Source organism: Pyrgilauda ruficollis, unplaced genomic scaffold (genome assembly GCF_017590135.1).
Source record: "Pyrgilauda ruficollis isolate IOZ18807 unplaced genomic scaffold, ASM1759013v1 scaffold51, whole genome shotgun sequence".
Lineage (NCBI taxonomy): Eukaryota > Metazoa > Chordata > Aves > Passeriformes > Passeridae > Pyrgilauda > Pyrgilauda ruficollis.
The window spans coordinates 3,237,727-3,261,305 of NW_024526711.1; the positions used below are offsets into that span (position 1 = coordinate 3,237,727).

General features: G+C 41.1%; 1 protein-coding gene across 1 annotated transcript; it reads right to left on the bottom strand.

Moving 5' to 3' along the window:
* Nucleotides 1-493: 493 nt before the first annotated feature.
* On the bottom strand, nt 494-23,424 carry RARS2 (arginyl-tRNA synthetase 2, mitochondrial). The gene is made up of 15 exons (XM_041480419.1): nt 23,363-23,424; nt 21,703-21,786; nt 18,212-18,288; nt 16,515-16,670; nt 14,944-15,050; nt 14,258-14,353; nt 12,316-12,376; nt 8,867-8,943; nt 7,443-7,567; nt 6,089-6,156; nt 5,880-5,989; nt 4,791-4,886; nt 2,940-3,014; nt 1,974-2,037; nt 494-633 (listed from the first exon to the last, which is right to left on the bottom strand). The coding sequence occupies exons 2-15, from the start codon at nt 21,710-21,712 to the stop codon at nt 547-549; spliced, it is 1,209 nt and encodes a 402-aa protein (XP_041336353.1). The 5' UTR covers nt 21,713-21,786; nt 23,363-23,424; the 3' UTR covers nt 494-546.
* Nucleotides 23,425-23,579: the final 155 nt, after the last annotated feature.

Consider the following 23,579-nt stretch of genomic DNA (forward strand, 5'->3'; position numbering starts at 1 on the left):
TTCTCACCGGCCAGCACGTCAGTGGGACCAAGGAAGGGCTGAGGAGCAGGGTGGGACAGCTGGCAGTTGGGCTTGGCCGAGGTTTCTGAAGGAGGAATGCAGCACAACACCCAGGTCTCTGAGGGTCTGAGTAACTCCTTTTGTTACAACAGACAGAGAACCTGAAGCCATTGTGCCATTAGGCCTTGGTACACAGTGGCAACCGCAGGAGTGGAGAACTTTGCTTAGGGCAGCACAGTTAACAGCACTTCCTCTACTAAAAGGATGTGGTATTTACATGGCAAATACAAAGCAGTTCTCTTTTATGGGAAATTCCGGGTAGAGCAGTGTCTTAAGTACACTGCTGCCACCAAATGTCTGAAGTGACTGTGATAGCCTGGCCCCTGCCCCTGTGCCACACCTGCTAGTAGGATGGAGAACACAAACCTGCCAGTGCAGATGGAGTTTCCAGCCTGCAGCAGCAGTGACACACAGAAGAAGATTCATAGTACTCTGGAAAAAAATAATTTTATTACAAGATATGACTTGACATTGGATATGGCCTCGTTACATTTGAGTTACAGGCGTAATGCCAAGGAGTTTCATTCCGTTGGCTAGAACTGAGCGTGCTGCGTGGAAGAGACAGAGCCGTGCCTGCAAAACAAGGAAAAAAAGTCATTTTAGGGTAGTGCTAGAGAATAGGGTGTGGTTCTTCAGACAGCAGTTAGACGCCGAGGTGAGAACACCGAGGTGAGAACACCGTGTGCTGCCTGTCCCTGTGCACTCTTAGCCCCCACTGGGACTCGAATCTACACAAAACCCGAGTATTAAGGATCACACGAATGCTGCCAGAATTCACACCAGCTGTTGGCAGCCTATTGCACTGTCAACAGAGGGACACTTTGTCAAACCAAGGAAGGTGGGAAGGAATGCCCAGCCCAGCCCCCGGGGCAGAGCAAGCAGAGATGCATGAACAAGAACGCAATGACTAAAAGCTGAAAATCTTTCATGCACCAGGGGCTAGTACAGCCTGATGATACCGCTGGAATCCCTCCCCTCACTGCCTGGTGACAGGCTGTCAAGCAACTATGGGCTGCCTCTTCCTCATCAATGTTACACAGCTGGCTGTTTGGAAAGGGCTCTATCAAGCTTGCTTCAAAAATCTTAGCTCTTGAAAGCTGTCACATTGCAAGATACTTAAAATATTTTTATTTACAGGATAAGGAACTGAAGTTTTCCTTGAAGTTTGATGCAGTCAAAGGAATGAACGCCTACAGTATCTAGCTCAAATACAGACTGCAGCTCCACCAATTCCACTGCATGTTTTTCCCCCACAGCACAGCTCAACACTTAAATGTGATTTCCTACCAAAATCAAATAGGTAATTCCTTTTGAAATAGATGAAAGAAAATAAGAGAGGCAATGTAATGTATAATTTACTGAGTCGTTAGGGGGTCAAACATTGCCTAGGAGATCAGTAAAAAGAATTTGCATTTATTTGGAATGGCACATTAACAGCTGTCAGCTTCTGTGCTTTAGCTAGAAAGGCAATACCGTCAACTTGGGATATGTAGGTGGCAAGAGGGAGGAGACAGATTCAGTTCTCTCCTAATTCTTTATCTTCCCACATAACCACTAAAGGAAACCACCAAAAGTCAACGAGCAAGTTAAATGCTCAAATGTTTACTCTTAAAACATTTAGAAGGAAAGGTGATGACAAGGTGTTTGAGTGGGTCTGGAGCAGTTGTCCTTAGGGAGTGTTGTGTTTTTGGAGGATCAAGCAGAGCAGCCCTTTCCGGAAGGCACAGCTGTGAACAGCCATCCCTGCGTTCCCAAAGCGGTTCCGCCCACGGGAGAGCCCGGCTGTTGGCTCCTCCGCCTGCGGGCTCGTATTCCCCCCAGTGGTGACACGGCTGGGCTGGCAAAGCCCTGCCCTGATGGATCCTTCCTAGGCTGCCCCCCAGGCTCCAGCCCCCAGCCCCACCGTGCCGCACCTGTGCCACGTCGGGGGCGCTGCCTTTCACGGGGAGGGTTTTGTGTGCCACGGCTGCCAGGTGGCTGAAAGGGAAAACATGGGACAACGGTGAGAAGGAGCAAGTCACTTGACTAACGCAGCAGCGCTGTGGGCTACAGAAAGCAGCAGAACTGGAAGAGCCACCCACAACTGCAGCATGCCACGGGCTGATTTCCAACAGCCTCTTCACCTGGTTGAAGGAGGGTATGGTTCCCCGTAACCTGCATGGTGTTGATGGCATGCCCTGATAATTTCATTCTCCTAAAATAACCCCAAAATAATCTCCCTGCTTCACACATACCTTTCCACTGCCTGCCCTCTCTCCCCTCAAAAAACCCACAGAACTGCTCTGGGAAGATCCTTGAGAGCCTACCTTATCATTCCCAAGATGCATGATTCTTTACACAATTTTCCTTAACTTGTTAAAGCCTTCCCCATACACAGGCTCTACAGCTTTCTCCTCCAAGCCTACACCAGCATTTCATGGTGCTGTTCAATCCCTCTGGGAACCAGATACACCGTATGACTTACACTAATGACAAGCTTTGTTCATGGGCTGAGATAGTGGTTAAAAGTGGTTTGGATAAAATTTCCTAGCTGAAATGTTGATATTGAGAGGATGTTAGCAGCTAAAATCTGCTCCTTAAGACATCATTATTCCAGCATGATTTTGGGTTCAGATACTGGGTTTCAGCCAAATGATTATGTCTTCTTAAAAGCTGTTAAGTTTCTCAGGAGGCTCCTGGCTCCAGCCTTAATCTCAAGTATTTATAACATTATTTGCTATCCTACTTTATATATTTCCTGCTTCAGGGAAACTGTGCCACAAATTTACATCTTCCCACTATTTTTACTCTTCAAAGCAGTGCAGATGTGAGCACTGCAGAGCCAGCTCAGGAAGACCTGTCATCACTGGAGACACAGCCAGGATCAGCAAACACCTTACCTCAGTGTGAGGAGGTAGCTGACAATGTGCTTGGGTTGCAGATCCTGAGAAGATCTGTACAGGACCTCGTCATACCTGTGAAGGAAGGAAAGGATTGTTTGCTGCTGAAGTGTACAAGGTGTACTCAGATAGAAGGCTCATCAGACTTGCTTAAGTCAGAACAAGCACACAACCACAGCTGTAGAATTAGCAAAATCAATCTTCTGAAGCAGACCTAAGCCATGTCATTAGCACACAACTGATTATTCCTTCCTTGTTCACTTATTATTGAAGGAGATTGTTTCTGCTCCTCATCATGCAAACAGCTCAGAGAGGCAGGCTACAGCAAAGAGAACACAAGAGCTATATTTGTTCCTGGAACATTGTGTCTGGTTTTACATCTCAACACTAATTGTACGTTTCTAGGAGCAAAAAACGTGTTAAATAACCAAGTCAAAATAGCCCCTTAGAGGACACTGCCTTTAGCAAATGCAGCTTAGAATTTTAAGTAGATAAAAGGAATCTTGCAACATTAGAAAAAGAAATTCTGGAATACAGCATCACACAGAATGGTTCAAGTTGGACGAGACCACTGGGTCTCTGGTGGGTGATCCGGTCCAACCTCCCTGCTCAAGCAGGGTCATCCTACATAACTTACACAATACACTTGACTTTGTTAGACAGTATTAAACAGGGTAGTACAGGCAGTCATGACAGCTATGTTTTTTTCTTCATGTGTTTTGCTGTCCTTTTTCACAGCCTGCAAGAAGGTACCAACACCTCCAGGGCTGAAGAGATTTCAAATTCAAAGTGGGGACTGGACTTCCTGATCTCTGCTCAGCTCCCAGGCCCATCCCTGCCAGCGTGTCCAAGCTGAACTGCCATGGAATCTTCTATTCTTTAAGACAAGCTGCAGAACTGGGGAGCACATAGTGCTAACAGCTCAGCAGTCATGTAAGACTATAAAATACTCCAAGGAACAGCTCACATGTTTTCTGTGAAATACAATGGCACTGCATAAATAAGACACTACTGGTCCTGCTGAGAGCTGGCTGCTCCTGCTGTTGCTCAAGAGAGCGTGCAGCAAACCATGGACTGCAGGGAGGCCTCTGGAGGCCGCTCCAGTTAATGCTAGGGCTCTGCAGCCCACATGTGCAGGTCAAAGGAGCCACCTGGCGCACTGGCATGACTTTTGAAAGTCCTAATTTTAGACAGATGGCCTCAGGGAGGTCTTAGTATGGTCAAAAAAGTTCTTGCTGACACTGCACAATGTGCAATGCAGTATATAGGCATTCCCAGTAGGAATTCTGAAAGCTTTGGTAGTTTCTGACTCCATCACAGGCTGTGCAACATTGACAACTCCCTTGTCTCCATGGTTTAATTACACATCTATGAACTAATGAAAACAAACTGCTCAACTGAGAGACTGAATTAATGAAGAACACCACTGTTATTAACAGGTACCAGTTGTACATGTTCAGTAGTTCTGAAGGATGCTGAGCCCCGAAATGTGCAGGCACATACTCCAGGTACCTTACCACCTCTTTCCTCACATTACAAAAACAGAACATGAGGGACCAAGCAAAGCTGCAGCCAATATTTATACAGAGCTGAGCACACTTGTGTGAAGACAAATAATTAGGAGGCTCATGTACACAGACTATGATCCAAATACTGCTCTTTCCATCATATGGCTTCTAAAGCCACAGGCATTTCAAATGCTGCAATCCATGTGGCACAAAAGGCAGGTCATTGCCTCAAACAAGCCATTTTTTCTTACAATCATGCAGTCTGTGCCCTCTCAATAGGTCAGTGGCATATCCAGAAATTTATTTTAAGGGAAATGGTATTTGAAAAGAAAACTACACAAACCTGAGAAGATGCTGAAGAACAGAGATGGCATCTGGCTCTTGCAAGCATGCCACATTCACATCAGCTAGCTCTGCATTCCCATGCATCTGTTCTAAACTAAAACATAAGAATGGAAGACAAATGTTGGATGAAAACCGCCTCTTAGCAATGCTGAACGAAAAAACCACAGTAATCTGTGTTTTTAAGAAAACAGGGTAGGCTCTGCTCAAGTGAGTGGAACACTGAAACAGACTAGTTAACTTTAACCTAAGGTTAAAAAAAAAAAAAGGGTGCTGGCCATTCAATTATCAACAGGATTAGAGATATGCATGGATAACAGATCCAGAAGCTAAAAGGACTAGGGAGGTAGTCAATCCCCTACTAATGGTTCCCTGGAACCACCAATACCTACATGACAAGGGAGCACAAGAAGAACAGACCAGAGAAAGGGATCAGGATCATTCTCCCTGAACACCATGTCCTGCTACCACTGCCTCACAACATCAACCTGCTTCACACCTTTGGCCTCACCCAGGAAGGAATCTTACATGAAAACACGTATTGAGGTCTGCTCTGGCAATTCAGTGTAATTGATAAAACTGTTCAACTTGGACTCTTCTGAAACTCTTTAAAAAAATTAAACATGTGAAGTGTTTGACCTGAGTCAACAGGAAGGGATCTCCTTTTAATCTTGGCTATCAACTGTGGGAAATAACAATGTTAAAAATAATCCACTAGTTACTGTGGGTAGCCAAAACATCCAAGTTTGTGATGTGGTATGTTTTACAAGTATGGGCATTTTGGCTTTCACATCAGTTTCCTTAGTTCTAGACAACCATTCCTCATCAGTGACACCAACCACAGAGAAGCTGTTCCTAGAACTGAGAAACTACATGAACAGTTAGTTCAGTTCCACGGAAATTAGAAAATTAATTTTAATTGGCCTGGTCTTCTGGAAAGTCTCAATGATTTCTATCTTAAATTCACACTTCCGCAGAAAAAGTGAACATGTGTCATATTTAAGGAGTTAGCACTACTACTTAGCAAAGCAGTAAGTTAATAAGGTTAAAATTCATGTCAGACTGTGCTGTGCAGAAATGCTTCTCTTACCTATGGAGTCTGGCATGGGTGTACTGCAAGAACACACCTGTATCCCCTCGACTTTGGAGAGCTCGATCCCAGCTAAACTGGTAATCAGATGCCAGAAGGCCCCGGAAGTCCTGGAACAATAAATTGATGTCACCCAGACACAGCTCTTCGTCTCAATTTGCAACTCCTCACAGACAATGCAGACACCTCGTGAGGCAGCTCAGACTCACCTGAACTATGAGTGCTGCAAGGCCAACCTTCTCTGCTGTCTCCACAGGATCTTGGATCTCTTTGGTTGCTGAAGAGAAACAGAAAAACATTGTTAAGTCTGCAGTACCATAATGACTCCTGCTCAGACTTGCCAATAAAAGAGCAGATCTTCCATAACTGTAAACTAGCAATATGGAAATTGTCAGGATGCATGCAGCAAGGAGTCCAGGATAAATCTTTATTAAAAGCTGAAAACAGCTGTTTCACATGGGCTTTTTCCCCACTTCCCCTTGTATGTGTAGCACAGATTTTGAGGTGAGAAGGCTCCATTACAACAGACTGTGCAGGCTACACTGAATTCCTTTTCATAACTATGACAGGCAATCTCCAAGATCAGGGAAATGCAGATTTTGTTGAAAAAACTAATAAAAAGCTCCAAGTAACACAAGATGCATAAACAAAAAAAAGTTGTTCCAATGGCTAATGGACCATTTGGATGTACATTTAGGGAGTATGCACACCATCCACTGTAAATATCTAAACTGACTATACTGAGGGAATCTGAACTGGGAGAATCATGGAATGCTTTGGGTTTGAAGAGACCTTTAAAGATCACCCAGTCCAAACCCCCTGCCACATGCAGGGACACCACCTCCTTGTCCATTTTACAAGGAAAATCATCAGTTCCAAAAAAGCTGAGGAGACAGAGCAAGAAAGATGCATACTACTTAAGCTGATCAGATCGTTGGCTCAACCCAGCACCTAACTCCAGAGAGCACAAGAGGGGGCAGCATTTCACTGGGAACTGCTTGGATCTGTAGTGCATCAGGAGGAAACGATCCTGGAGCCACAGCCCGGTGAGGTGCAGGCAAACCCCCCCCCTCCCCTTCAGCACAATCTGGGGCAGGGCAGTGACCTCCTGGTACTTGGGAACAGCCACGAGGCTGGCACGGTGACAAGGCAGCAGAGGCAGGAAAGCAAGGGTAGCTCTTGCCAGAGAAAATTGTCAGGGCTATAAATCCTTTGCATGAAATCTGACTGATCCCTGAACTCCAGCCCCAGATCTACTACTGATTAATTTGTCCCTCCAGAAAAAAACAATTGTTGTTCCCAAAAGGCAGGTACTTCCTTCTCAGAGCATGATAAAATAATTTCACTGAATGTTAGAATTCACAAATCTGCAATTTAGGGGAGTTCACAGAATTGCAAAGGATTAGTGTAATGTTGTTTATATTATGGTTAGTACAAAAAGAAAGAAAAAGAGCATATTACTGTGATTAATGCAATACAGGGAGAAGTGAAGGGTGGAAAAGATGACACAATGTGATCAACACAGAACATCAAAAGAAGCTAATAAGACCTGAAATAGCTAACTTTTTGTGGCAGTCATGTTTTGTAACATCCTTGAGCGAACTTCATTTAAAACATCTTCCAGAAAAATTACTTCTCCTCTCCGAGTCTTCATACCTTGAACTAGACCAAAAGACACATGCTGGCACCTGTGTTGAGAAGCAGCAGGACCAAAATTATATTTCAATCGAGAGAAACGTTTGCAGTGTTTTTTCAGAGCTGGATTCTCTACCAGGAAACAGCAATAACAGCTGAATAAATAACACTCCAACGTGGGAAGCTCAGTGATATAATCAGTAACTCTCATTTCAGCAACCAAGCTCCATACTTGTTATATAATGGGAAAATTATGATCAGAGTTATGATAGCCTGGTCATTTGTGTGCTCTCAGGAATCTCTTGCTACTAGCTTTAGTACAGAGGCCTCAATGCAATAATTTGAAATAAATTGAGGAGAGGCAGGATGTAGACAGATCAAATTACTGTGGCAACAGAGATCTCTTAATATAATTAGAAAAGGAGTCATAATAATTCTATTGTGGCCACATTAGGCTAACAGTATAATTAATCATTGCTAATAATAAAGCATTCACTGTTTCTGCTTGTAATATTCCCAAGCATTATTCCTGATTCAGAATCTAAGTCATTTTAGCACAACTTTAAGCACTGTGAAAGGAGGCAAGTTAGTATTCCTGAAGGCTAAAACCCTATATATAACCACAAAAGACATGCAGTCTGGCAGAGAGGAATATGATTTAGTCTGGAGATCCATTACTGACCTTTGCTCAGATTGCTAACAAGATTGGTAATTACAGTGAATAACAGCAGGGATACACTTCCCTGCAATAGATACTTCAAGCCTGAAGCATGATTCAGACTCAGATTCTGATCTCTGCTAAAATAAAATACTTTAAGAGGTAATAATTTAATATGTGACCACACAATATCCCAGAAGCTATGCCACAAAGTCTCTTAAAAATTGTTTCTCTTTTCCACATCAGGCAGTTATGAAAAACCTGTTAAATGAGAGACAGGGCTGTTTTTCACATCCTAAACACACAGCAATGATTCCATCCACAAATAAATCAGACCAGCAGGAGTGGACACACAGAATGAAAAGGCTGCTGATAAGGACCTGAGGCCCACATTGCACATAATTCTGAGGGTTTGTTTTTCTGTTGGACTAGTACTAGTTGGGTTCTAGAGGCAAAATGTCTGCTTGTACTCTGGAGTCCACTACTTGCACACCAGCATCACATCTTGTAGCTTAGATTCATCCAAAATGCCTACATGATGTACGCTATAGCATAGTGGTGGATGGATACCAGCAGGAGAGTCTCCTCAAAAGAACACTCAGCTGAAGTTCCAATGGACATATTATATACATTCTTGAGGAAAAAGAAATTAACCACCAAAACCAATATATAATTACAATTTTTAAGTACATACCTTTCTGCCCAGTCATAACCCATGAGCTTCAGTATTTGGAATAAATGTTGAAAGTGATTGCTTTGGCTTTTATCTGTCTAAGGAATAGAATTGATGCATATCAGAAAACACTACTAGTCTGATAAGGAGTAGCTTTGAACACACAAACACACAATACCACAGTGCCAGTAAGGCATTGCAAGCAAAATTAAGACCCATGAAGACAAGCAAGACGCGAAAATTGTGACAGCTGGAATCTACAGCAATGGGATTTTGAATTATGTTAGAAAAAGAAATCTACCTTTTCAGAAATTATTATTCTCAGGTCATGAAGGCAAAGACATGGAGTGACAGGAAACATTAATGTTCTTTAGTTTCTCATGATCTGAGAGATGCCCATCAAACTAAACATCTGTTGTCACTTCAGAACCTTGCTGCTCTTGTTATACCCCTGGGTTATATCACCAAACTCCAAGGGTCCTTCAGCTTAGAAACAGAACACCTCTTTGGCTGTCTGCCTCCAGAACCCACTAGTTCCTATTGTCTCCAGCATGATTTGTAGTTTTACATCATAAGGCAGGTACATAATTTTAAAAAATGTATAAATTACCACAATTTCATAACAATGATGCATCTTGTGCTCTCTTCCACTTTCAGTTACACTCTCCTACAAACTGAAGTTATTTCTGATTGCATGTTGTGTTTAACAGCCTTCACATGTGTTTCTAGCTACAGCTGCTGCTATGAGGTTCATTTTCCTACCTAGTTGTTTTGACTGCCTCACTCAGACTCTTTTTATCCCTCCTTAAAAAACAGTACAGAGATAACCAAATAATCACTATTTCTCATTTGTTTGCTGTTCTGGGACAAGGAGTGTAATGCTTATCTTGTGCTCCTTCTCAACTACCACTGTATAAGCACCTGCCTCCTCTCTCTTAGTTCCTCATAACCTGCTCTGCTCCTGGGAATCACCTCTCCATGCTGACTCACAAGCAAGGCTGATAAATGGACAGCAGTGGCTGGTGCTTCAAACAAGGCTTTCCAAGTCCTTTTCCATGCACCTTACAGATGAGGTGCATCTCTCCACAAAGCCAGACCTAACTCATTAAGTGGCTGGCTTTAAGGCAGAAGTCTGCCAGCATGGATTATATCTAATTCTTCATATCTAAAAGCATTTTCATCTCCTTTTTGAGTGCAACATTCAGTGGAATCTTAGTACCTCTTTCATACCATGCCACACATTTTAAGATGTTTTGAATATTTGGCTCATACCACTGCCTTTTTATGAAATAAGTAGGATTTTTTTAAAACCAAAACTGATGAACACACTGATTTACAGTATTATAAGTAGTAAATCAATTTAATGTTCTTCTAAAGAAGTTGATCTGATGAAAATGAGATGATCTTGTGAAATAAGACTCTGGAGGCTCTAAATAATTTCTTGTAACAAGATCAGCATTCTGAAATATGTTTGTATTTAATTATTAAAGACTAAAATCATTAGCATTCTCATGTAATGCCATGAAGTCCTCCTGCCTCTGGTAACACTGAGTGAAGTCCTAACTCACTACAAAGCAGTGCCACAAAACAGCAGCAAAGCTCAGCAAGGCTGGCAGTTCCCTCACCAGGCTGTCTGTCCCAGAAGTCTTCTAAGGGTTTGTTTTGCTCTTTTATTTTATGACCCACTTTCTCAGCCCCCAGAAAGTTAGAAATTATAAAAATACTAACCATGTCCTCTGAAAACCATACAGCCTGAGCAAGGCTGAGAGGACAGGACAGGCTAATCTGCCATTTCCCACTTGGATGAGACATTGGCTGTGATGGACACATGAGTCACATCACAGTCTGGCTGTGCATCTCTTTGGACTTGAAGGAGACCAGGGAGGCCCAGTCAAGGAATTAAGCAGTGACTGGAGTTCAGCTACAGCAGCAGTCTGCTCAAGACTCTTGTTCCTATGCTTGCTCCTACTATTAGCTGAAAGTTCAGCTGACATCTCAATTTGTGCAAAGTGGACACCCAACTATTTTTTTTTTTTCTAATTGTTCCTTTTCCCTTGGTCCCTGCTTCCTCCTGGAACATCAAACACAAATAATTGCCCACCCACATGAACCAGACAGGAAGCATCCTTAACATCTAAAGCACTGCACTCCACATTGCCCTTTGATGCCGATGAACTCACTGTTCCAGCCAGCAGGGGCAGAAAACCATCCATCAAAACCAAACAACTTCCCCCAGAATAACCAAAAAGTCCCTGTTCTATGACAACATGTAAGAATGGCAAGCTACGGGAAACTTTCTGAAGACTGAAGCTAAAAGAAGGAATGTGGTTTAACTAGAAGTTGCACTTTAAACTGTGTATTTAATGTTTTGCTTACTGATCTCTCACCCTGCATCTTGTTATGCGTCACATTATATTGACTGTTGAAAAAGCTGTACAGAGAAGGTACAAGGACATGACCAAACATGACCACATACAGATTTTTTTCCATATGTTGCTAATTCTGGACTTCATATAAAAGAACATGGCTTTTGTAATTTTTTCTCTAAATCTGAGAAAAAAATTCAAAAGCATCACACAATATTTTCTTCCTAATATGAGATCAAAAACAGTTTTAGACAAGTATGGACACAGTCCTGCTATTCCTATCCATTATTGATATTGTGAGAATTGTGAAAAAACAAAATAATGAAACCAATAAATATAAAAAGATTCCCTGTCTACAACTGCTTCATTCATGTTGATTAAGTAATGCTTTATCTGCAAGTTCTACATAATGAAACTAAGGCATTGTTCAAAGCCATAAAAATGTACATTTCAGATAAGATATCAGGACTTCAGAGTAGACTTAGATTCATTTTAGACCCTTAATTTCTAAATTAACTTTTTAAAACCCTTTATAATAGTAACAGCTTTTTCTGGTTTGTTTAATTATTAATCACAACATCTATAAGGAAAATAAAATGTCAAATCAAGTAAGAGTTCCTTTCAAACTAATTGCAATGAGTAGAGACTAACTCCAGAGCTAATTTTCATAAAATCATACAAAGGCTAGGGTTGGAAGGCACCTTAGATCATCTTGTTCCACCCCCTGCTGCTGTGGGAAAGGCCATCTCCCCATGCTCAGAGCACCATGCAACCTGGCCTTGAACACTTGCAGGGATGAGGCATCCACTGCTTCTCTGGGCAATCTGTTCCTGTGCCTCAGCACCCTCAGAGTGACAAATTTTTTCCTAATATCTAACCTAAACCTACTCTTTCAGTTTAAAGGTATTTTTCAGCCATTCTGGGGGTCATGCACTGGAACAGAACCAAGAAACACTGCCACACAGAGGCACATCTGCTGGGCAGTAAGGGCATCCATTTTACTGCCAAAAATACTGTGTGTCAAAGTCATATCGCAAGCCAGAGGCCCCTGGGTTAGTGGAGAGAGTCAGCAGCAAAGTGTGTGCTGAATCCAGAATTACTTACCACATAAATCATGGTATCCCAGCTGTGCTTACTCATTCTGTCTATAGCAGCTGCAAGATCTCTGAAAGATAATGAGAAACTATTTGGACTTTTGCTCAGACATACCTCACTAACTTGCCTTTTAGAAAAATAACCCATTTTTTATGGAGGGGCGAAGACTTCCTGAAGAGAAGGATCCATGTATGCCTTACACATAAAAAAGGGACATGTGTACTTTGCTGATGACATGTCTGAAATGTTTTTTTAAACCACTACCTAAGAAAGTTACTGAGGAAACTGTTCTTTGGTGCAGAGTAAGTCCAATGTCTGTCTGCCTGCTGGGACCTGAGAGAAACAACCCTTTCCTGGAAAAGTAACCTGAGTTCAGCCTTAGCTTAAATGGTACAAAGCTCATCTACACATGCACAAGTGCACAGGACTGTCACAGGAGAACCATGAGCCTTGTATTCCAACCTGAAAAAAGCATTTGCATTGCACAAGACTTGTTATGGAATGCTGAGGGGAGGAGCCAAAGATAAGAAAAGAGAAGGAGAAGAGGATAACAGGGATGGGTGGCTTGTAAGTTGATTGCTGATTTTATGTTTGTGTAGTTCTGTCCTGCACCTCATCAGCACAGTCTGTCCTGTCTTCCCATGAAACTCCATTTCAAACTCTCCTGGGGTGAGGGGGCTCTCTCCTCTGTGTGCACATGGATCTGGAGTGTCAGCAGCTGCAGCTGGGGCCTACAGCTCATGTAGGCCATGCATCTGTGGTGCCAGAGACTGAGGGGACTGGGCATAAGTGAAATGAAATGGTAACAGCTGGAGCCTGACCAGGGGTCATAAGGTGTGTCAGCCCAACAGCTGGAGTGAGGACACACACATCCTCCTGTGACTGACAGCAAATACCAAGCTGAATAGCCAAGCAATTAGGCAAAGTATCCTGGGAAGTCTCCGGATGCGCCTGCAGAGATGGGGCACCCAGAGCAGTCCGTACTGTTGGGTCCAGGCCAACTGCTGAAGAGACCACAGGGACTCCAGCTACTGGAGGGATACACAGTGCGCGCACAATACACGTGTACATTGATTGAATTATTAAATAATACACTTATCACATACATAACACAAGCATATTTATCACAATATATATATCACATACACATATGTATCTATACACATGCAGCTATTTCTTCACAGGAATAGATACTCATCCTAATCATCCAGAGGGGAACAAAATGCCAAGGGAACAATGTGCTGAGTGGTTTTAGGTCTGTGGAGATCAGGTGCTCATGCTTACTCCTGGCTGACCTGCGGGCATGGAGCTATGGCATCTCTGTCTCTATTTGGCTACAGGATTCAGCAGCTCCCTAATGCACAGGATTGACTGTAGCATCTCTCTAATACCCTTGCCTTGAAATGCTGTACAGAGTTTACCCTGAGGGCTAGACACTAGATTTATTTACATTCCTGGCACAAAGAAACTGTTAAGGCTTCCATATTAAAATACCCAAGAGAAATTTTAGGATACTGATGAGATGGCTGAAAAACAGCAATAAAATTGATGTTACAGCACTGGTGGTCCACTGAGTCAATGAAGACAAGGCTGAACAAGCAATTTTTTTCCTGTATCACACCATCAATAAACATTTTAAGCAAAGGTCTTTTTAAAACCTTTATTATTTGGCAACTGTTTATTAGAACCAGAGATTCCAGGTTTGTTTTCAAAGTTAGTAGCTGGAGAAAGTATTATGATTTAAGCAAAGAGGAGATTTACTAACATTACTTAGGGGAAGGAAAAGCATTTAAAAGCCATTTTCATCCCATCATAGATACATTGCTAGTTTCACTTACAACTATCCTAGAAATAAAAATCTTCAGAATCCACACCATCAGCTATAAATGCGCTCATGTTCCACAGTTCCCTGGCCAAATGACTGGCAAGGAGCACAGATGGGCTTACTTGCCTTGTTATATAAAGAGATGTCCCATCACTGCGCATGACGGTGGAAACTGTTGACAGGTCTTTCTTCTCCGAGAGATCCACAACTCCTGTCCCTTTTCTGTAAGTTGAGGGAAATACTGATGTCACTGCAAGCTATTACACAGTAAGAGTGAGGTCAGAGCCAAAACCAAGACCTCTTGCCAAAAGCCCCCTTCCCTCTAGACAGTCTCATTCTTTTTCTTTGAATGACCATCTCCTTTCAGTCTTTTTGAAGTTCCTGTAAGTTTGCCGTCACCACTGCTGATGCCAGGGAGCAGCCTGCCCACATTCTGGTGCATTCCATGATTACAGCCTCCATCCCAGTTCAGCCAGGCACCTCGTTCATCAAGGCAAGGATCTCATATAATTCGGTTCATCAGCTAGCACACACAGCTAGCAAACTAATCAGCAGCCTAAAACACCATTAGGAGTTGAACACACTCATTGTACCCAATTTGGCAAGGCCAGGCTTCTGTGCTAGTCAGAGAAAAGGAAAATGTAAATTTTAACTGTGACTGCACAAATCCTGATGGTCTTCTACTAGAACAGCTACCAAAACCACATAAAGAAAACTCTTCCCCTCAGATTATGTACAAACCTCACTCATCTTGTTTGAAGTGCAACTGAGATGTTAAATAAAGTGCACCAATAGACTGAATGAGTTCATACATTGTTTTCTGAAGTAGTCCTTTATCTTCCAACATCTTCAGAACTTCCTGGGCCTTCTCTTGGTAAAATGACTCTCCAGAATATTCATCAAAGTGCACTCCTAGACGCTGAGAAGTTACAAGAATATCAAAGAAGGGTAATATTGTTAAGATCAAGGCTAACCATTTTTCCTCAAATTAAGTCAGATGATAGGTCACAGATCAGATACAGTGCAAAGATTAATGTTATTCCAGGAAATGTCACTTCATTGTTAAAAGGAAAGGCTGCTTGGATTTTGATTTAATCAATTTCTACACTAGAATGAATCTCTCCCTGAGGTGAATATGGTGTTCAATGTAACATTCATGAGAAATCAGGCATAAACTGGTTAGAGCAACTCATACACAATTTTGAGGCAAGTCTCTTCCTTGCTGTGCTGAAGGTGAAACCAGTGAGCTGCAGAGGAGCTACCTGGACATAAAATCAACCCTATTTTAAAAGGATGCTAAAAGGAATTTTAAAAAGTAAAAGCTGCTCACAAACATCGCTGAGCATATGGAAATCATCATTACCATGAAGGATGAGGGTATATTCAGAGGAGACAAGATGACCTTAACTGTCAGACCTGGTCAGTTCATCAGTTCAATACATTTTAGTTTAAATGAAATTGGGAGGGAAAGACCTAGCTGTACCAGTCATCATGTGATCAGTGATGGGTGACCTTCAAGGTGCAGCTGCACACAGCCCAGTACCTAATGGCCTTCAGAGGCCACATTTCCACAAGAACTATCAAGGGTCTCACTTAGGAGATCTTAAGAGTACTTTCTTGGCTCCAGTGACATGTTTCAGGGAAGAAGCTAAAGCACAGCCAGGTTATCTGGATTATAAGCTGTTTCAAAATTTTTAAGGTTAATTTTTAGGTCAGTGGCACAAACATGCCCCATGAAACAGCAGACACTGGCTCCACTCATGAGATCACAGTGTGCAACAGAAAGCTCTCTATTAGCTCAACTCCACCTGCAGGGAACTCCTGCTGCTGTAATGTCTTACACCCAATTTAATATGAACCATTACAACATTAGATCAGAAATGTGAAAACAGAGTCACCTGCTAATAAAATTTATTACATGGAAGCTTTTAAATTTGGTGGGTTGTTGCTGACTTCAAAGATAAAGCAAAACCAAGCAATATTTATTCATGCTGCTTAGCACCACACTTTGAGCCTCAGGACTTTTGAGAAGGGAGAATTAGCCTAAAGGAGAATTACCAGGACACTATTAAATAAAACATATCTAGCACACCAGCAACTGTAGTGACAGCCTACTTGGATGAGAAATCAACTACTGCGCTTTTTCCAAGCGGAATGAGGCTCAGCCTGGCATACTGAGAAAGAGATTCCCCACAACACTCTAAAGTTTATGGGAAAGGCAATGAACTGGTAAAATTAGAGCAATCTCTGATCCCAAGTGAGTCCACTGCTTGGCAGTCTCCGACATGAAAAGGCACTGCACACTGTCAATCACATTGATGAAGCAATATAGAAAGAGATCATTTTACCAACAACACAGAAAAAACATTTGGATGATTTGTACCTTATAAATCCGGATGTATTCCTCAATACTGAGGTCTCTAAATTGCTTCCAAATTGACAAGGCCTGCTCATCATGTTCCTCCAGTTTTCTAAAGAAATCCTTAGCCAGCTTTCTTGTGTTTTCATCTTCTGCTGCTTTGTTAATCTGCACGTACACCTAAAATATGACACTGAAAATGTTGAAGTAGTATAATCTTCTCCTCCAATAAAAACAGTTCTACAAGAACAATACAAATACATTTAAAGATGACATGTTTAACATCAAAATTTTAAAATACTTGTTTAAGCAACACATTCCCCATTTAAAGAAAGAATGAATAGCCCAAAGCTCAATAGGAAAATGCGCAGCTTATCTTGAAAGAAGACTAATGCCCTAATTCCTTACTGCTGCCACTATCATCCTCTTCATAACCTTGAGACAACTGCAGCAAAATATGGAAGAACTAATTTATGCATGGAAGGGAACTATCACAGACTTTAAAACCACAGCCATGTCTTCAGAGGACCAGAAAATTGACATTTATGGCAACTGCACTGCCTAAAATTGAGATAGCAGTTGAAGCAGCAAAGTCTTTTATAGACTCAGTATTTTACAAGCTTTTATTCATAGGAAAGATTGATTTCACACACCAGCAGAAAAAGCACCACTTTGAAACACATTTCAGTTTTTGATACAGCCAGGCATACAGCTGAACAAACACTTAAAAACTGTGAATAACTGAGAAACTAATTTGGTCTCAAACAACTACTGTTTCAGAATCTTTTGTATCTTGGCTGAATCTCTACGCTTAAAGGCAATTTTTTTAAGGTCACAAAGTCTACATGCTACTGCAACAACTGGTATTTTGAAACTTTAGGGCAAAATTCAAGCATAAAAAATTTAAATTCTAAGAGTGGACTGAAATTACAAATAAAAGTGAAGTAATACACAGTGAAGCACAACACTAAAAATACGACTGATTCTTGTTTTCTCTTTAAACCAGTCCTACAGCTCTAAAACACCTCAGTGCTGAGAATCTATCAACTTAAATCCGTAGGGCTCAGGGATGAGGGAACACGCAGAAAAAGTTTACCTGTGTCAAAGAAGCTGGCATGCTCAGAAGGAGCTACCCTGCCATATAAACAATCTGACATGCATTCAGCTGCTGAGTACCCAAGTATTCAAATACAGCGTGTTCCTTTGCCACGAGACAGATTTGTACAGAACAGTTGTCCTGTGGCACACTGCCTGAACACCAACATGAGCCACAGCTCCCATATCCAGCCCCGAGGAGGAAGCACAGCTCAGCTCTGTGGTAAGAAAACACCTGAGAGTGCCACACAAGAACCCTGACTAAGCCCCAATAACATGTGAGATCTCTTAGAGGATGAGGGCTTGAACATTAGTCATCCTCTCCTCTTGGTTACTGGGTCTGTGCAGGTCAGTGCATAAATCCCTTATGTGTTTTTTTATCCACATCACACACAAACTACCATTTACGAGTATCAAAAAATCAACAAAAAGTAAATACTCAGATGCTACATAAATCCCTTATGTGTTTTTTATCTATATCACACACAAAGTACCATTTACGAGTATCAAAAAATCAACAAAAAGTAAATACTCAGATGGTATCAGGCATGTTTGAGAGCAACCCAACAAACCATAACCTGTTTAATCCTGGAAAGGCAAATCTAGTTGGTCTTCTCTAAACTTACCTCAAAAAGGTGTTGCAAAGGACTAGATTTTAGTTTTTCTTTGTTGCCAAAGGATTGGAAACCAACACCCAATAAGCCTTGAATAACAATTACATATAGAGTTAGACAACAGACCAGAGTATATTGACAGGTTATTTTTGTAAGTCTAGTCTTAACACTAACATTTTAAAAGAATATAATGGTGTATGCTAAAAAAAAAAAAAAAATAATCAAAAGCATAACATATTATTCCACTGCACAAACACCACCCCCCCACCAGAAATATAACAGCTAAAAAACAGTAAGAAGTACTATGCTGATTTTTCAATTCCTCATGAAAGGAATTTGTGTTTCTAGACTTGTACAGACAATTATCTTTTACACAGCAACAAGATGTAAATGAGAAGCCACACAGTGGTGGAAACCGTCCAGCAACAGAGCATGCTCAGAAGCCCTTGTTTTGCTTCCTCCCTTATTAGTATTATCATTTTAAGGACAATAAGAACTGGGATACAACATAGAATGCCTCATACTCATGCAATGTTTTCAAGGGAAATGTTTGCTGTGTCTGCTTAGAATATGCAGCTTTTTGTGAGCATCCAATTCGGCTTCAGGACTTTCCAAAAGCCATCTAAAAGGGAAAGAAATCCAAATCCCAATCCTGTTGTCTAAATGAAAAGACCCCATTAACTCCTTCAGTAATGCAGCAATATTAACTCATCTGCCTTTTAGATTATCTGAGACTGACTTTAAGGCCGGCTTATTCCTCTGAGCTGACAAGGACCGGGACTGATGTAGGAATAGGTATGCGGGTATCCCTTTGGAAAACTCTCTGCAGCTAAACAAATAGCACGGTCTCAAGAATTTCCCTCTTAGAAACACTGAATACAGAAGAGCAGAAGAAGGCATGGCAGACTTAAAGAAGAAAAACAGGTCAGGTTTTAGGAAACACAATTAGTATTGTATTAGTAATCCTACTGAAAGGAAGTTTAGTTAAGGACAGCTTGTTCTATGAGCAATCAGAGGTGTTTCCTAATGATGTCTCTCAGATATTAGTGTACCTAAACATTCCACTATTCAGTGCTGACTTCACACTCCAATCTCCAGCACAACTGTCAGTCTTTATTCTACCCAAACACATCCTTCCTTCTTCTGTCTTTCCCATATTATCCCCAGACGCTGTTACACTCACAGTTAATGGCAAGATGCAGCCCATGCTGGAACTGATTCTGACTTAGAGGTGCTGACTGGTTAGCCAGCAGGTTAAACACAGTAGTTAACTTTCTCTCCCAGAGGTCAATACATTGTATTTCTGCCCTTACTGGGCTGCCAACTGTCATAATGCCAAAAGAAATTAATTCTTGTGGAAATGTTTTTCTTTGTCAGATCTGGCTAAAATTGCCCAGTGGGGTCAAAATTTATTAGGGGCAGAGTGACAGGAAGACGGATAGATAGTGTGACTGCATAGGCTTTGTTACCTTAAGATACCTGCCCCAAAACTGCCTAAAGGCTGAGGGCCTCTCTGCTATGTTTCAGGAAAATATGTTTTCAATTCTTACATTTTAAAGTCTCTGACAATAGCAGGTGTAAAACCAGCTGACAGATCCTTAATTATAGCACTTTCTCAGAAAAAGGACCATTACAGTAATACTGCTATGCTATAATCCTGTGAAGCAGGACCATTATTTGTTATAATACTGCCATATATTTGAGCTGAGCCAGTCCAAATAAAGAGGGGAGTACCTACTTTGAAAAAAAAAATAGTTGGAACTACTAGGTCAGAAGAACGATTCTAAGAGTTGTGTGCTGCACAAATGGCACACATGTAAATTACAGGTACTGTGACAGTTATACCTTCAGGAACCCTTATATTCAAATACTTAAAATTCTTGATATTCAGACTTCAGAGTGCTACTTAGTATCTTCAAAGGCAGACTGAATGAGGTCAGCTGAGAAGCCTTTTATCCACCCAGCATTTCACTGCTTAACTGTCATTGCCACATTCATTATACAATAGCATAGTGATAAAATTATGTCTAAGGGGCAAACGTGAATGAAATATGCAAGGATGAAATTTACTCAATTTTTGGTGAACTCATTCTGTATTCAATTCTTATGAAACAAATCATAAGCGAAACAAAGCTATAAGCTACAGTTTCATGCTATCACCTACAGAAACACAATCAAGAAAGACAAGCTGCAGGGGACATAATTTAATAAAGGAAAGAATGTTTTATGACTGCTCTCACAGTCCTGAGAATGTTACACTGCACTGTCTAAAACCCAGGAACTTAGTCTACAATGACAACAGGTAGAATTGAATGTATTTTAGTTATCTACACTTACAAAGTTGAATATAAAAATGGAGTGAAAGTACAGTACTGACTTTAAATTTTCAACCTGATTCTGTTCATAAAATTGATTACTTGATGTCCCCAAAACCAGCAGTACCATTGAAACTGGAGGAGGCAGCACAAGGGCTGGAATAACCAGAAGCGACCACTTGACACACATTGCACTTTGTGTTTGCCACTGAATAAATGGACAGTTTCCAGAGCCTACTACAGAAGAAGTGGGAATTTCTATAGTTTTCAGAGGTGCACCAGCTTTCAAGAATGAGGAAGTGGCCATGACTGCCTTTATTTAAAGGCCTAAAAATATGCCAAAACAGCTTTTTGGGGAAAATTAGAAATATAGATCAATTTAAAATGCAACACTAACAACAGAAGTCAACAAAGCTGTGAATGCTATGAATGGGTCAGCTGCCATAACAGAGGGATAGCTACAGATCCAGCAATGGGACATAAATGATCTCTGGTGTGGCAATAAACATCAAGCCATGCATCCTCAGGCTGCACTTGAGAGGACTTTCCAGTCCCCACTGATCTGATGATTTCAGAAGAGACGGGGTGCCCATGTGGGTGCATACTGGACTGATAGTCTTCCATTCTATTCACATGCACATTCTACATCTACACACCTCTCTTCTGCTACACTTTAAGGGGAAACTGAATATTTTGGGGAAAACGTAGGGATATCTCTAAAGATATCTCTCTGGGTCCCAATGTGCCAAAATGAGGTTGCTGTGGCAATTAATTAAAGCTCTATGAATAATGAGAAAAGGAAAACCAACAAAAAACAAACAAAACAACAAAAAAGCCCAAAAAAACACCCCAAAACCAAGCAACCAAAAAGCCAAAATCCAAACCCAAACCAAAACATATAACCCCCAAACTACACATTTAGTCCGAGAGAGGAGCTACTGAGGAACAGTTGGATAAATTTGATCCCGTTATTTCTTGGACATCAGTACAGGTCATACTGCTGATGGATCAGTCTGGATTGTTTTGTTCAGATTTTTTAAGGAAATGAACTATACATTAAACCCATGGAAACAAGATATTCCTTAGGAGCACAGAGTGAATCCAGTGGGCCTACAAACACTGAAGCTGGAAACCTAGACCGTACTATACAGTAGAAAAGGGCACAGCACAAAAAACATCGAAACATACCAAACTGCATGCCCCAGTCACCAAGGTAATTTATTCTCACTACTTCATGTCCCAGCGCAACTTTGAGATTTGCTATAAAATTCCCTGGTAATGAAACAAAAATGATATTATTATTCAGTTGTAGGTAGTCTCTCATCCCTATAGAACAGTCTTCTGGTTTTGTACCACCTGTTTTCAAAATGAAGAGGAAAAGCAATCAGATGGAATACTCCACAGGATTTGCTAAAACACCTGACAACTGAAAGCAGCAGTAGCAGTAATTGTAAAAAGCAAGTTACTTTCTGAGCAGGAAAAGAAAAGCTGTGCATCTCATCAGTGCCACAAAGTGTCTCACACTACAGGGATAGAAACATACACAGGTGGATGTACATGCACATATTGCCAAGATTAGACCACAAAAGACTTTTTGGAGTCATCTTGTATTCTCACAAATACATGGCGTTATACATAATTCCATCACAGTCAGCCACCTTCATACCAGGTTAGGCAAGCACTCAAAATTCACAAACTGCTGTTAACTGAGTTGTTAAAAATAGACATCAAGTCCTGAACATCTATAGACTGTTGGAGCAGTACTGAGCTCTGCACTTAACAGACTATGCTCCAAACCTGTAATGTCATATAAGGACATATAAATAAGTTCCAGCTGCTCTTAAAACAAAAACTCTCTTCATCTCTCCCGTGAGCTTAGTTATAACCCTAGAATTACAAAGGAGAAATACCCACATCCCTTCCTCTATTTTCCTGTGATTTAAAGGTACCTTTTAATTACAATACTGCTGTAAAGGATGCAGAAAGCTCGCTTCTTGTATTGTTATAATATCACATTATAGCTTGCAATTACTTCCAGTTCCATTCCCTGTAATTAATTAATTGTCTTACTCTGGGACAAACATTGCTCTACAGAACTACTTTTTTTCCACTACTTGGAAAGTGGTTTTTTTTTTTAATTTAACAAAAGATCCAGAAATGGAACATAAAAAACCCCAAAATACATCATTTCACTCAACTATCTGTCCATGGAAGAAGCAATTATTTTGCATAATTAGTAACTATACATGATGAATTAAGTATAATTAAAAACTGATACATTATCAGATACACAGATTTTCTAGGATCTTCTGCTACAACCTACTAGTTTTTATTGTGAGATCAGGAAATGAGGAGTAAATACAGTTTTCCATATACCATTAGAGCACTGCAGTAGAAATTTATTAATTATGCTATTAGAAATTACATGAACTATCTCAGTAATGCTGGCATAAAGAAATTAGCATATAAAAGCAAGCTTTTTGCAGGACAGCCACCAAGACATAATGATCTGAACTGCTCTGCAGTCCAGTACAAATTGAGTTTAAAATTCAAAGGACTCTCATAACACCTCCATAAAAACTGCCTTGGGTGTCTTTGAAGACCAATTTTAAGCTACTTCATTTAATATTCACAGTCGTAAAACTATATTATGTGTGACTTAATAAATCTGCCAGCGACACACCACGTTCTTTTCTTCCCTGCATAATGAGCAGAAAGGTTTTAATTAGCAAGGGGGGCCTGACAGGGCCACTGACACCAGAGGAGGGAGATGTCAGCAGTGCTTCCCTGTCAGGTGAGGCAGGCAGACAGAGCAGCCCTCCCAGGAGGCAGTGAAATGCACACTCACCTACTATGGTGGAACGCAGGTGTCCTATGTGAAACTTTTTGGCAATATTAGGGGAGCTGTAACAGAATTTTTACAAATAATGATTGTTCAGTGGACAAAACTGCCAGATCACCAAGTTAAAAGAACTCAACTCATGCATCTAGAAGAGATGAAATAAAAGCTCCATTTTCAAATTTCCCATAAGATTCCCTGATTAGCTTCTGTCCTAGACAGCAAG

Excerpts from the sequence above, each read along its gene's own strand:
- RARS2 (XM_041480419.1), bottom strand. Across the intron at positions 15,051-16,514 it reads AATACATCCGGATTTATAAG|CGTCTAGGAGTGCACTTTGA; the intron begins GTACAAATCATC and ends GTAACTTCTCAG. Across the intron at positions 7,568-8,866 it reads GGTTATGACTGGGCAGAAAG|GTGCCAGCATGTGTCTTTTG; the intron begins GTATGTACTTAA and ends TTCTCAACACAG.